At 42.1% G+C, this 14761-nt stretch overlaps 1 protein-coding gene across 2 annotated transcripts in view; it reads left to right on the top strand.

Moving 5' to 3' along the window:
* The window catches only part of NELL1 (neural EGFL like 1), a 465040-nt gene that overhangs the window by 351752 nt on the left and 98527 nt on the right, over positions 1–14761 (top strand). For both annotated transcript variants that reach the window (XM_074999016.1, XM_074999015.1), the window contains exon 15: positions 8994–9089. In XM_074999016.1, the coding sequence (XP_074855117.1) occupies positions 8994–9089 (96 nt within the window). The remainder of the gene's footprint in view (positions 1–8993; positions 9090–14761) is intronic.

Raw genomic sequence — 14761 nt, 5'->3', positions numbered from 1 at the left:
TAAAGAGGAAAAAAAAGTTTACATTCACCCACACGTTCGTGCTGTCATTTGTCCAGGACAAGTGGGGGGGGGGGTGCTCCATGGTGTGGGCGTTGGGGCAGGAGTGTGGGGGAGGAAGGGGCGGGCAGTAGGGGGCCTGGGCAGAGTTCACCCCGCGGCCTGTTGGTCGAAGTGGGCCCGCAGAGCCTCCCGGACCCGGGTCCCCTCTGGGTCCACCTGCCGACTGGGGGCAGCGGGTGGCTGCACGTGTGCCCTGCCTTCCTCCGCGGCCCAGCCCTGCAGAAAGGTCTCCCCCTTGCTCTCCACGAGGTTGTGCAGGGCGCAGCAGGCACCCACAATCTGGGGGATGTTGTTGGGGCCCGCATCCAGGCGGGTCAGGAGACATTGCCAGCATCCGTTGAGGCGGCCAAATGAGCGCTCCACCACCTGGCGTGCACGGTTCAGGCGCTCATTGAAGCGCTCCTGGCTAGCGGAGAGATGGCCCGTGTAGGGGTGCATGAGCCACGGCCGGAGGGGGTATGCCGCATCTGCGATGATGCAGAAGGGCATGGTGGTGTCCCCCAGAGGGATCTCCCGCTGGGGGATGTAGGTCCCCGCCTCCAGCCGGCGGCACAGGCCCGAGTTCCGGAAAACCCGGGCGTCGTGGGTGCTGCCAGGCCAGCCCATGTAAATGTCCTGGAAACGTCCCCGGCTGTCCACCAAGGCCTGCAGGACGACAGAATGGTATCCCTTCCGATTGAGGTATCGTCCTCCACTGTGATGCGGGGTGCGGATGGGGATGTGAGTCCCATCCAGAGCCCCAAAGTAGTTGGGGAAGCCCAGGGTGGCAAAGGTGGCGACAGTGGCATGTGGGTCCCCCAGCCTCATGAGCCTGTGCAGGAGCATGGCGTTGATGGGATGCACGACCTGCAGAGAAAGCACATGGGACAGCCCCAATGAGGGGTGAGCAGGGTGTGCGTGGCCCTGCCCTGCCCTGGCCCCCCCCTGTGGGTTCTCTTACCTCCATGAAGACAGCCCCAACGGTGGCCTTTCCCACACCAAACTGCTGCCCCACGGATCAGTAGCTGTCCGGAGTGTCCAGCTTCCAGACAGCGATGCCGACCCGTTTCTCCACAGGGAGGGCACGCCGCATGGCAGTGTCCCGGTGCCTGAGTGCGGGGGTGAGCCACTGGCACAGCTCCAGGAATGTCTGGCGGGTCATCCTGAAGTTCCTGAGCCAGTGGTCGTCGTCCCACTCCCCAAGCACCAGCCGCTCCCACCAGTTGGTGCTGGTGGGGTAGCTCCACAGCCGCCGGTGTGTGAGGCGGGGGGTGGAGCGGGGTGCTGCAGGGGTAGGGGTTGAGCCCTGCTGCCCTGGGGGCATCTCCTCCCCTGGGGCAAGAAGGTAGTCAGCTGCCTCCCACATGGCATGAGCCAGGGCAAGCCCTGCTCCTGCCGGGAGGGCTGGGTGGACCTCTAGCTGCTGCTGCTGCTGCTGCTGCTGCTGGGGGTCCATGACTGCGGCGCCCGGAGTCTGTGTGCCTATGGCTCCTCAGACCGCGTGCTGTGCAGGCTGAGTGTATGTGGGAGGGGCCCTTTAAGGGAGCGGCTAGCTGTTGCCCCTTAAGCGCTATTCCACCCGTTGACCCTGTCTGCAGCTGTGCCTGGCATCCCTATTTCGATGTGTGCTACTTTGACGTGTAGACGTTCCCTCGCTGCGCCTATTTCGATGTTGGGCTGAGCAACGTCGAAGTTGAACATCGACGTTGCCGGCCCTGGAGGACGTGTAGACATTATTCATCGAAATAAGCTATTTCGATGTAGGCTTCACGGGTAGACGTAGCCTTAGAGTAGAGGACGCACACACATACTAGCAGTTAGATTCTCTGAGGAGAACTGTGTTCAGGGTGCTTGTCAGGTATGTCTTTGGTCACCTGAACCAACTTATTATTGGGTGTGAGGGTGCCAATACTCTTGTCAAACAAAGTGATTTTATCTGTTCATTGAGAAAGTGGATCTAAGGCAGAAATGAGTGCACAAGGAGACTATTAGCATGTTGCTTCTCCTTCAAAATTTTGGAATTTTGACAAATTCAAGGCCAACTGCCTGGTTTTATGACAGAATACATGGAGTCTGTACTAGTTCAGAACATAATTCAGTGACATGGTTCACCGTACAGAAATGACGTGAATCACAAATCCTTTTTTATCTACTTATGCGGAATTGCTTGAAATGGTTCCTGAAGAGAACAAATTTATTGACCTGAAAAACAGTGATATAAAAGGTGTCCATGAAACTATGCCTCTTGAATTCTGGTTGCATGTATCTGGTGAATTTCCTGAACTGGCTAAACACATTCTTTAAGTCCTTTTATTTATAGCCACTTACCTTTGTGAAAATGGATTCCTAACTCTCACCAGCATTAAAATAAAGACCATTTGAGAGTGAATGTTGAAGGTGACCTTTGAACTTGTCTAACTGAGATTAATCCTCAACTGGATAAGCAGCATGGTGCAAAACAAGCGCAAGGGTCACCTTGGTATCAGGTAAGAGACCAATATTTTAATTTGCTGTGAACTTTTTTTAATCTGTTCAAATAATTATAATTTTTCTACAATAAAATCAATGATAACAGTTAAACTAAGATGATATAAATCAATTAAAAGTAACAATATAATGAGTCAGGGAGTTAGGGTGTCTGCACTTTTGTCTAAGCTGGGGTCCTTGAATTAAAAATAAATAAATTTAAAAAAAAAATCAAGAACCACTGCTTTAAATCATGTATTTTACAACCCGTGTCACCTAATGGCAGAATAGTGTAACACAGTTTAGCATTCCTTTACATCTCCACATTTAAGTTGTGCATTCCAAACTGGCTGACTGTTAATAGCAGTGATTGGCTAAATTGCTGGAATTCTCGAGTCGTCATTTTGTGAAGAATGTGCCATTTGTAGCATTCACTCTGCTCATTGTTCTTTCTCAGAAACAAACTGTGGTTATTGATGGTTTCTCTTGAACTCTCCTCTGCCAGTCTCAATCTCTTATGATCTGAGTGCTAAATTCATTTACTTTCAACATCTCGAGTTGCCCAGCCTTTTTTTCCATCCAATTTGATATGAACATAGGTCTGGCAGTTCTCTGGCAGACTCTTGGACAGGCAGCTCTTAAACTAAGTGCTGTATGTTGTAAGTGTTCATAAGGTCTTTAGCCTTTTTTATCCAATTTGACTACTCTCACGTCTGGCCACTCTGTAGGTGGAGTTCTTTTCCCCCAATGTTGGAACAATAGTTCTGAGTTGTCTTCACATAGTAGGTTGCACTGGACTATATCCAGTTGTGTTCACCTGTAATTCAGAAGATCAAGGAATGGATCTTTCTTCTGTAAGTTTTTTTCCTTGAATATCTCTAGAACTGTCTGAGCCTTTCCTTCCACAGTTTGCTAGTCATATGATCAAAATCATACTTCATTTGGAATTACTTAAATTCTCTCATAGGGAATGGTGGTACATTGTCCATCAATAGCTGTTCTGGAATACTGAAGTGAGTAAGAGTGCACTTCAGGTTCTTGAGGTCACTCAGATATGTTATGCCTTTCAAGTATATTATTTCCATATGCCTAGCAAAATGGTCCACAAGGACCAGGTTATGACGATCACTGAATTTGCATGAATCTCCGTCTAATATCTTCTATAGCTGTCTGACAGAGGTGGTGTCACATCATGATACTTTATTCTGTATGTCCTTTGTAGATGAGACCTAGCATTGCTCCTTTCATTTCATTTGGACTTGTATTGTAATTGCTTTCCAGCACGATTCCACCCACTCACTGAATTGTCCATGAACCACAAAGCAGTCTCCTGTCACTACCATATACCCTTTTAGACGTGACCTGGCTGCTCTTAATGTCACTTAGAAATCCCTGATGCGACCTGTCCATTGAGGTTGCTTTTTGTAGCTTGACTAGACTCTTTTCTAACTTAGATCTGCATGTGTCTGCAGTATTCATATATGCCTTTATGATGTTGTTGAGCTCTTGCATAGCTGAGTGTGATGCTGAGGTCCTTGACAGAGAATCTGCAACCACCAGATTTTTCCCAGAACATATTTAGTACTTGGGTTATGTTTTATTAACCTTAGCAATAGGTGTTAGTATCTCGGAAGTGTTTTCTTATAATGAGGATTACAAGCAGTTTACGGTCTGTTAGTATAAATTAATCCAGTCATCCCAGATATAAATGAAAATGTTCATATACACATGTCCTTTTCAGACTCACCTTTTTAATCTGCACATACTGTTTCTATGCAAGATCAAAATGCAGCTGGCTTCCACTCAGCTACAACCATGCATCATCTAAGCCACTGCTGCTAGAATTTGCACTGACTATTGTGGGTTTGCTCACGTCAGTGAGAACTGGAGCTACTAAAATATTTTATTTTATATATTTTGAGCAGGTGATTTTGCGATTTGGCTCCTCTAGACACAATGTGTTTATTCAATGGCTTTGGGACTGTAAAAGAGTTTTATAGATATTGACTGAGGTAATTTATGATCTCAGCTATATGTCTCAGTTCTGGTACATTAATTGGTGCATTCAGTTCTCAAATTACTTTTACTTTCTCAGGGCTATGACTGCTTCCATTTTGTCTGTCTGAAAAGCTCAATTTAGAGTATGTGTGAAATTGTTTTTTTCTTGTTTAACTTCAGCCTTGGCCCACTGATTAGGGGTTTGAACTTCATGGAGGACTTTGTTGTGTTCGTCCATCAAAGTTCCATGTATCAGAATTTCCCTCATAAAAAGTACAGCTCCATTTGTATTAGTAACAATTTTTCAATCTTCCTTTCAAAAATTTCAGGTGAGTAGGTAATTCCAAAAGATAAATATGTTTAGCAAAAGAAAGTGACTTTAGGAGATTGTCACCAAATGTTCCATTGAGATCTTCCACCTTACTCACTAGAGCTGTCATGACTGCCATGCTACAGTGTGGAAGGCTGTTGGCCTGTGATTCTTTGACCACACACTCAATGTACAGCTTTTGGGTTTTTTTGGGTTTTTTTTAGTTTGTTTGTTTGTTTTTTTGCATGTGGTAAACTGGCCCATTCAATTCACAGAGTTAGTCAGAGCTTTGTCAGATGGCTTCAGCTATGGAGGAAATTTAAGTTAACTGTAAGTCCCTCCTGAGATGACTGATGTCAGTTTTTGAGTCAATTTTAAATCTATAGTCTTGTGAATGTACACTTTCACTCCTAGTTACTCATCCCAGAAACAATGGCTCTTGATTGTCTGTAATATGAGTCAACTTCCTAACTGCAAACAGCTGCAAAATGTCCATATTTCCTGCATATATTACATTGTAAGCCTTTCGATGGGTGTGCCTCATTTCTTGGGCTCTGACTTATTTTCTACGCCTCATGCAAATAGACTGGAATTTGTTCCTCTTCACCTAGAAGTTCTTGCTCCTTGCATCAGGGGTTTTTATGATAATGACTTTTAACACTCAAGTGTCTGTTTTACAGCTTTGAAGCTTGTGTCAGGTATTTTCAAAATGCCTTTTGTTCTGTTTGACTAGTTCTGACTTCTGCTGTCTGAATAGTTAAATCTCTTCAGCTGTGACTGCTGAGAAACGTATTCATTGGTTAAACCAATAACCAGACTATCTTTGATATTTGCATGTTTTGTATTACCAGAATGAGTGTTTTCAGCTATAGTTATAAGCAGAGTGCTCATAAAACATGAAGCACTCTCTCCTGGTTCTTGAATTCTCTAATGAAAACTTGCTCTCTCTTAAACCACATTTCTCTGGGGTATAAAGTATACAGACATAGCCAGACCTCTTTCACAGTTATCCTTTTGGCTGTCTTCAGTAAACCGAAGGAATTTGAAGATATGTTCTGCTTGCTTCCTCATAGCATACATTAAAAATAATGTAGCTCTAGTTTCTTGATGCAGTTTGGTAGCAATGCATAATCTTGTTTCCAATCTGTCCACTTTGAAGGTTCTTTAAAGCATAGGTTCTCTGAGGCATCAGAGAGTAGCATGTCATATATTGAGAATAACATGAGGTGAAGAGTAAATGAAGAACAAAATGTACAAAGCAATGAAAGCTGCAGAAAAAAAGACTGGAGCATGCTCAATGAAGGTTTGAGAACTCTCTTTTTTTTTTTTAAGGCGCCAAACTTTAACAAGCCTCTACTGAGCATCTGTGAACTGAATTTTTTTCCCAAGTCCTACCATATTTAGGCAAATTTTCAGGGGGACAAGAATTAGATAGTCTCATTGAAATAGCTACACTCGCTTTTTACTAAGGATAGAACAATGTATTTTCTCAAATCTTGTGCTAGGATATGTCGAGCTGAAAAATTTTAGAATAATTCAGCAGATACTTAGCTCTTGTTTCAGCCCAAGTGGTTAAAGTTCGGAAAAGTTACAAGTGACTGAAGTCAAGGTCTTCTCATGATAAGTCCTGACTTACCTTCACTTTAGGTGGTGCTATCAACTCTGGCTATAGTGCTGCAGATTCTTCTCAGCAGTTACAGAAAGTAACCTTTAAACAAACATCTCTGGTTTCATAGCCACTATTTTCTGGGGGTTAACAGAATGATTCCATTCCAGATTAAAATGATTAAAGGGTATGTAGCTGGTGGGCAGAATCACCAGCTGTGGAAGATGAATAATGTTCTTACCACTAGCAGAGTCTGTGCCTTTCCTCGGGCCTTTCTTTTACTGAGCCATAAACAAAGGATAATAAACAAAACAAGATACTCAGAACAGTGGGTCTGAGTTTTTAGAGGATTTTTTGGCCAGCAGGGAGGGGCAACGGCACATCCTGCCCCAGGTAGCTGTTGCTGAAGCCTGTTTTCATTTCCCTTAATATCCCCACTCCTGCTCACCCATGTAAGAAGCAGATGATCTGGGGTTTGTGGAGCACCTTTCTTCCTTGCCACCCAACAGTGCAATAACATATTGGATCCCTCAAAGCCTCACTATGTTGATACTATTACAGTGTGATTGTGTTGCGGACCACTACTCATACGGTAGTGACAGTACTCTATCGACAGAGTGTTATGCCTCAAATTTTTGAGTGATAACTCTGTTGAGGCAAAAGCAGAGTTCTGTTAAAACACCGAATGCTTTGTGTGTAGACTCTTCCTGAGTTCTGTTGATAGAAGGGACCTCTCCAGTGTAGACACAGCCTAAATGTGTTCGTTTGCACTTTGTCAATTGTTAGCTGCTTAGGAATTGTTTTCCATAAGAATGCTAAGAATGGAACAAAACACCATATTCTAGGAAAAAATGCATGAGAAAATTTGGTAATCGCATCATGTTTTTCCTAGATTTAGAGTCTTACTCTACCTTCTTCCTCCTGTGTACCTCAATATTCCTTTCTGTCTTGTGTGAAATTATTTTTTGTTCATACTTTGGAAAATATTCAGTGAGAATTCAAACCTATTTTATTGCTCTTTAAACATTTTATGGGTTATAACATGAGTGAACAGGATGAAACCAGAGTAGACACTTCAAAATTACTTAAACTAGACACAAGAAATAGCAGCTATTATTGGGCAAGTGGTTGCCACGTTCCCAGAATCCATTGTATTTTTCTGTTTCCATTTTCTATGCATTATTTTAGGATTCTCCTTCTCATACATACTAACCAAAACAGAATGAACTCCAGCAAAGTATATTGCTAGAGTGACAGATTATGTTATCAATAAAATCAGTCAAGTGATATGCTTTGCTTCTTTCACCGTCAAGCAGTTACAAATTACGAGTGATATTTATTCACCAGGTTTTCATCTGATGAAGCAGGTCTTTGCCCATGAAAGCTTATGCTCCAAAATATCTGTTAGTCTATAAGGTGCCACAGGATTTCTTGTTATTCACCTTGTTATTCTTATTAGGACTTTTCAATTTGAAAAAAAAAACTTCTAAAGCACCTCATCTGTTATGTAACATTTTAAATCTCTTCATATTATTTGTAACATGTAGTTGCCAAGACTCTATCTCTGATTTTAGCTTGCAGATGCAATTTGCAGTGCTGCTGTTATTAACACAGGTGCTGAATTCTGTTCAAATATTAGCTTCTCTCACTAGTGTCCATTTAATACCTCAATGTCTGCAATGAGTGTTAAGGAAGGAAGTAGAAATATGCTCTTAAGCATGTGCTTCACAATAGGACCACTTTGCTTTCAGTGCAGCCGTTGTCAAACCTTTCTGTGGGACCAGGCTTTTTTTGACTTCTCACTGGGGTTAAAAAATAAGAATAGATTTAGACTAGGAAGCCTGATTCTCTTCTTTTGGTGTAATTGCATTCTGTTTGGTGGAGTTGTTTGCAGAGCTGCAAGAGAAGAAGCAGAAAGATTGTTTATAAGAATGGGCATGATGTATTGGTTTTCTTAGTTATAATTACTGGTTGGATAAGTTTTTAGGGAAGGTATTTTGTACTGTGAACCACATCTTGATAGGGAAATTCTCTCTTGGTCCCTTTCCGCTCCTGTTTTCAACTGTGGAGTCTCTCCCTTTTGTGAATATACAACTTCTTTATGGCAACTGCTTCAATGAGCAAACAAATTTAGGAGATTATTGTGTTTTGACAGACTTTCAAATGAAACTTGTCAGCTGGAAGCAAAGAGGAGGAGCCAATGTGATGTGACCAGCCAAGTGTTTGATGGCCCCCACCAACTGCTCTGTGGCTCATTGCATTGCTATTGCAAAACTCCCATTGAGATCACTTGAGCTAGGATGAGCCCATTCATTTATTATGCTCTATTTTTTTCCACTATCATTTGCACTTAGGTGGATATTAATTTTTTTGAAAGGGTGGTTTGCCAAGTGGGCAGTCAGGTAGCCATCCATACCAGCTACCTGGATATCCATCTTTTGTTTACGGATGGTTTGGATTATAACATTTTGAATTCTTTTTCTGTTATACAATGTTGTGATGATTTTCTTTAGCACCTCACAAATATACAATAGTAGAAATTGTGTTTTACAGTAGTCTGGTTTTCTCTTTCAGCATTCTGTGAAGAGGGATGCAGGTACGGTGGGACCTGTGTGGCCCCTAATAAGTGTGTGTGCCCTTCTGGATTCACAGGGAGTCATTGTGAGAAAGGTAAAACTCTCTTGAAACTGTCCTTTTGTAATAAGAAAAAGATGACTTTCAATGGATGGCTGCTGCTTCCCATTGTTTTATTCTGGAAGTTGTTTGTTCTTCTGTGAATGGTGTGAATTTTGATTATTTGGTAATTGACTTTCCCTTCCTGAAACACAGGTTTCATTTAACACAGGTAATTTAAAAAGATCAAGGCAGTGCCCGCCATTGTTTACAGTGGACTTTGTTAGTGCTTATTAGAGGTAAAGCCAGATGGATCAGCATTGCCACACCTGTTATATCTGGTGTCATCTGAAGGTGACTTTCTGATTTTCCTCACAATCTGTTGCACAAATTAGATTTAAATTTGAAATGCTTGCTTGCTTGCAGTGTCATTAAATAATCCCACTGTCAGTGGAACCTGTTGTACTCTTAGAATTTGATTCAAACATGGAGTGTCTGAGCTCACAGTCAGTCGAAGACTTTCAAATGTACAAATGTACCTGAGTAATGCCCGCTAGATGCTTTTCAGTACCATCTCATTTTTTTTTCTTCATAGGCTATTTGGAGTTTACATGTAATATTTACTGCACTTCAGTATCATCATCATTCTACTCAAAAATTCATCTCTGGGAGAGAGACAGATTTGGAAGCATATGATTCATCTGATGTCTGTGCAGATATTGACTAACTCCAAATGTCAAGAAAGGGCTAAATTGTCCTAGGCTTGTGTGCCAGTGTGTACTGAGGAAAGACAAAATAGGTTTTCCACTCCTCCTTTCACATCTCATTCAAAGGCTACTTGCAATTGTAGTCTCTGCACTCAAAAGATTGCAGATAGTGTTCCATCCTTCTGGCTTCAGGGGTACAAGCCAAACCACATGTGGGGAAGGTGGAATGAGAAGGAAGTATGACTGTGCATCTGCCATGCTAGCCAGAACTGTCCAAATTTGCACTTTGCTGACGGAACATGCATTCATGGAGCACCAAGGGAGGAAGGGGAAAAATTCAGCCAGAACCCCCTGGAGATTCTACAGTACCCTTCCCAGTGTGTTTCGTGTAATTTACACAAGGTGGTGCCAAATGTGTAGCAGCAAACTAAAGAACCTGTCTGCAGAATAATGATGATAGTGTAGGTGATAGTGTAGTATTACTAAAGAGATGCTCATTAGAAGAAGAAAAGATAATCAGAAAGGAGCAATAATCAAGAGACTGATAATATGAATATGACTTACACCTCCCTGATCAGACACCCTGGGGATCTGACCTGTAAAAAAAAAAAAAAAAAAGTGGGTAATTTGCTGGACAGGGAGGCAGGGGGGAGTTATCAATGCTGATCCCCCCCCACCACTCCCTGCCATTGACCATAGTGGCTCTGGGGCTCCCCTCCTGGCCACTGGCACACTGGTCCCGGGTCTCTGCTTTTCCCTAGTTTGGCACTATTCCTGGCTCCAGCCCACCAGTTTTTCCCCAGAACACCCATGCGGTTGCTGACAATGTGGGACTAGGGTACTGCCAGACTAGGGAAGCTGGGATTACAGAGGTTCAGATGGGGATTACATCAGTTTAGCTAAGTAAATGCTTGAAAACATGTAAGAGGAGTTGGGACAGATTCTGTGTCCCATTCTGTTCTATTTGAGCTGCTAAAATGGTACATAGAAAATAGAAACTGGCATCGTCCCCCAACCCAGGCACTCCTTCAATTCCCTATGTGTTTAGAGGTAGCTAGGTGCTCCCACACCACAAGACTCAGGGAGGAAGCGTGGGTACAGTTGGCTGTGCTCAGTTGGCAGATGGTCTCTTGAGGGCTGTTGTCAGCTGGCCAATTTTAGATCATCCTCAGAAGCAATATTCTGTACCTTGGGCCAGAGTTGTTTTATTGGCACCCTGAAACCACTCTCCCTTGGGCACATTCTTCTGTGCATTCAACAGAGACCCTCGTTCATTTTGCCTGTTATTTATGTAAGAAGAAAGGGACACCAGAGGAAGACGTAAAACTGTTTGCTCAGGCTATCAAGAAAACAGACTTTAGATTTTATTTGCTGTGTGTGCTGTGTCTGCACACCATGATAAATGCTCTGTGTTTGTTCTTCCAGACTGTGGTCAAGGCCAGTACTGACACAGGCAATATTCTGCTGTTTTGGGTCATAATTGGCTGAGCTGAGAAAACAAACAAATGGAACTATTTTTATATAAGAATTAGTACATTGTTGTTTTCTATCTAATATGTTGGCCATACCATAATGCAAAATGACTTACACAAGAAATTATTTATCTGCTTGTATCAGTCAGGTTTGATAGACGTTTTTATTTTTGATACAGACACTGAAACCAATTTATGGTGGGCCATTAGAAATCCCATAAAAGATGTTAGTATTTAGTTGATTATATCATGTGTATGGTCCACCTAAGATGTCTCATACCTATACCTTGTTCAGTCAGTTCACGCATATGAGTTCTCATCTCCTGGTTGTGGTTACTGATTTGAAATGCTCATTGATTAGCAATCAATTACAAAGCTAACATTTGTTAACATATTTGTTTGGTACCTATGCTGATGGAACTACAGAAAGACCAGATGAAGGTTCACAGGGATTCTGAGTTAGCCCCTAGGGGCATGTTTACACTGCATCTGTGGGCAAACCTCCCATCCCAGGTCCATAAACATGCTTTGCACTGGTGCTCTAAAAGTATCTATGTAGGACATTTGGCTTGGGTTTGGGCTCTGCGGCTGAGAGCATTGTGTTTAGAGAGAGCTGAGAAAACAAACAGCAAAAAATCTGAACTCTGATCAAAACTCTTCATCCCTCTAAATGGTTTTCCAGCCACTAGCCCAAGAAGTCAGGCTGCGTGCAGTGAATTTTCTTGGGGTAGAAACCACGGGATTGCTATATAGGCCTTCACTGCATGTGTTTCCTTCTGGCAGTTGCAGGATCTGCCAAGTTATATAGTTCATCCTAATCCACCACTGCCTGCTCCAAAACTCTCCAGCATCGCCACTGCTTCCACAGACCACATGTACAGTTCCACTGTGTATCTTAAGCAGAACATCACATATTGACCCACTCAAGTTTCTAAATTAGGTGTTCCTTTTCAAAGGGTGACTGTATTGTGAATGTATTTAAGGAGCCCAATCAGTGACTGAATGTATCAGAGAACATACAAAGCACTTGAAAAACACTGTCTTATTTGAGCAAATGTATGTGCAATTTGGATTTGACAGATAAGTAATATTTGCCTAAGAAGATTTTCTCTAATGGTGTGCAAAGTGGAAAGGCTTTGCAACAGATTGCTTACTACCTCCAACTCCAAAATGAGTCAAGATATAAGGTCCGTATATTCATTGTCCTTAGGTTAAAAAAATAACCTGCGTCGGGCTCAGTGGACTAATGCAGACAATGTGCGTGGTATGGTAATTTCTGCTTGTTGCTAAGCTAGTCCTTTATCTTTCCTTGGATTTTGCTGCTTTTTGCCTGGGTTCTGAACATGAGGATGGCGTGAGGGGCCTGGCAATTGGCTTACTAGCAACAAAACTCACTTGCTGAGGCTGAGAAAGGTTACATAGTGACTCTCAGTTCTGGATTCCCCCAAGAAGGAAGTCACAGGGAGGCACAGCCCTTACCAGAAACAACAAAACGATTGATGGATTGCATCAAAGAAGATGGTCAGCAGCTGGACTTAGTTCCTCACTGAATAGGTGAAGAAGATGGAATGCTTGAATATTGACCTGAGACCACTGGATGGGATAAGCAGAAGGCGGCAAAATCTTTATATTAATATTATAACTGTGTATTTCTGTAGCAGAAATATATAATTGGAAATTATAGTAACGGAAACACAGACAGATCCACCTCACACTGTCAAACACTTTTTATGCATCAGGTGAAACCATTTTTGTTGCCACAAGCCTATGTAGTATTAACAAACCTCTTCTGCTGCATCTTACTGCTCCTATAGTTCCAGTGGAGTAGTGTGGTGGAGTACCAGCCATCCAAAGAGTCAATGGGGTCATGTTCATTAGAGCTGGATACAACCTATAAATCTGTCTCCCCGCAAGTGTAGCACATAGGATCTGATTCATATTAAGCCCGTGCATATCAATGGTAACCTTTGCATTGATTTTAGTAGGCTTCAGCTCAAACCCATAATCTCCAGAGAGAGAGGGGAAATAACAGATATTAAGCTGATGCTACGCTTGATATTGGACAAGTAACAAGCATAAGAGCAGTTATGGTCTTCATGTTATCTTTTCCAGTTGCCTTGTGTTTGATATAGCTTAAATGGAACAAAAATTACTTTACCTCAAGGCAGTATGCATCAAAGATATTTCAAAATTCTTAGAATGTTCTGATGAAAATCTGTCCCACCCTTAAGCTGCGCTGGAATAGAGAGCTCACTAAGTGCAGCAATCATTTCTCCCTTTGAAAAAGAGGATCTAATTTAGCAACTTGAGCAGTCCGATATGCAGTGTTCTTTACTATTTAAGCAGCGTAACATCTGAATTAGTCCTTTCAGAATGAAATATCTACTAACTGGATCACACATTTCAAACATAAAGAGTGGGGGTTTATGTGAAGGAATGAAATAGCCTTTCTTGTTTGAACTTCCTAAGGAGCCATTCTCTGTATGCCAATGGCCTTTTGTTTTGTTCTTTGGAAATTATACTCATCTGTCTTTTGAATGAAACAAAAGTGAAAGCCCTAAATGTTTGTAGTCATTAAAGATCCAGTGGAACCTGGATCCAATTTCAGCTTGGGTAATTACATTTTACCTTCCTTAGTATTTTCATTTAGAGAAGTTACTTACTTAGCCTTCTAAAACGGTTGTGTTGTATGGTTGGCACAAGAAAGACAGATTTGGGTTTACCTTGGAGGTGGCTGCATTTCAGTGGGTGCACTTAGTGATATTTTATTCTCACTTACAATGTTTTAAATACAGAATAATTCCATTGAGCTCCATGTCAAATGTTTTAGATTCTTCAGAATCTAAATCACTGTGCTTACTAGCAGAGTTAGCTGGATACAGAGAAGGAAGCCATGAATATTTCACAAATACTAGGAGTGTGATTCAGTTCAACCATATCTGAACTCATAAGTATTCATGAATTTGTGAAGTGCAGGAAGTGGTTGAAAGCATTCAGTCAAATAGACATACTCAGTCCCCACTGTGTGGGTTCTTTCCACTAATGACATGAAACACTTTTTCCGGAGTTCATATTCCAAATATCAAGGTTATATACTTTGCAAAGAATCCACAGGCTGTTGTGTGATACCTTGTGATATCTGTTTAATCTTTTCAAATACTAAATAGGTTTTTAACTACTAAGACAGGTGTGCTCTGTGAAGCCAACAATGCTGGAAAAATAGTCATAACAGTGAATGATTGTTTGGCCAGATGCAATTATCTTTGTGTTTCCTAAAAAAATGATATTGGACATTTTTCAGTTTACTGCAAAAGAATATTATATGATTTAGGTCAGAGTCCTACAGAAGTTAATTAAGTTTAGGACACTGCAAGACAGGTAACCTTTTCTGCAGAGCCCTACATTCCATGATTCCCTAGAACAGATGCCCAGTGCCCTCAGTGTTGCTACCTTAGCTTTAGAGACATTACCAGTTAGTCCAAATATAAAAAGTCCAAAAATGCCTACCAGAGTCCTGGGTACCAAGTATGTTAGGCCATTTCTACACATG

This window comes from Carettochelys insculpta, chromosome 6 (assembly GCF_033958435.1).
Source record: "Carettochelys insculpta isolate YL-2023 chromosome 6, ASM3395843v1, whole genome shotgun sequence".
In the NCBI taxonomy this organism is placed as follows: domain Eukaryota; kingdom Metazoa; phylum Chordata; order Testudines; family Carettochelyidae; genus Carettochelys; species Carettochelys insculpta.
This window is presented reverse-complemented; position numbering and strand designations above follow the sequence as displayed.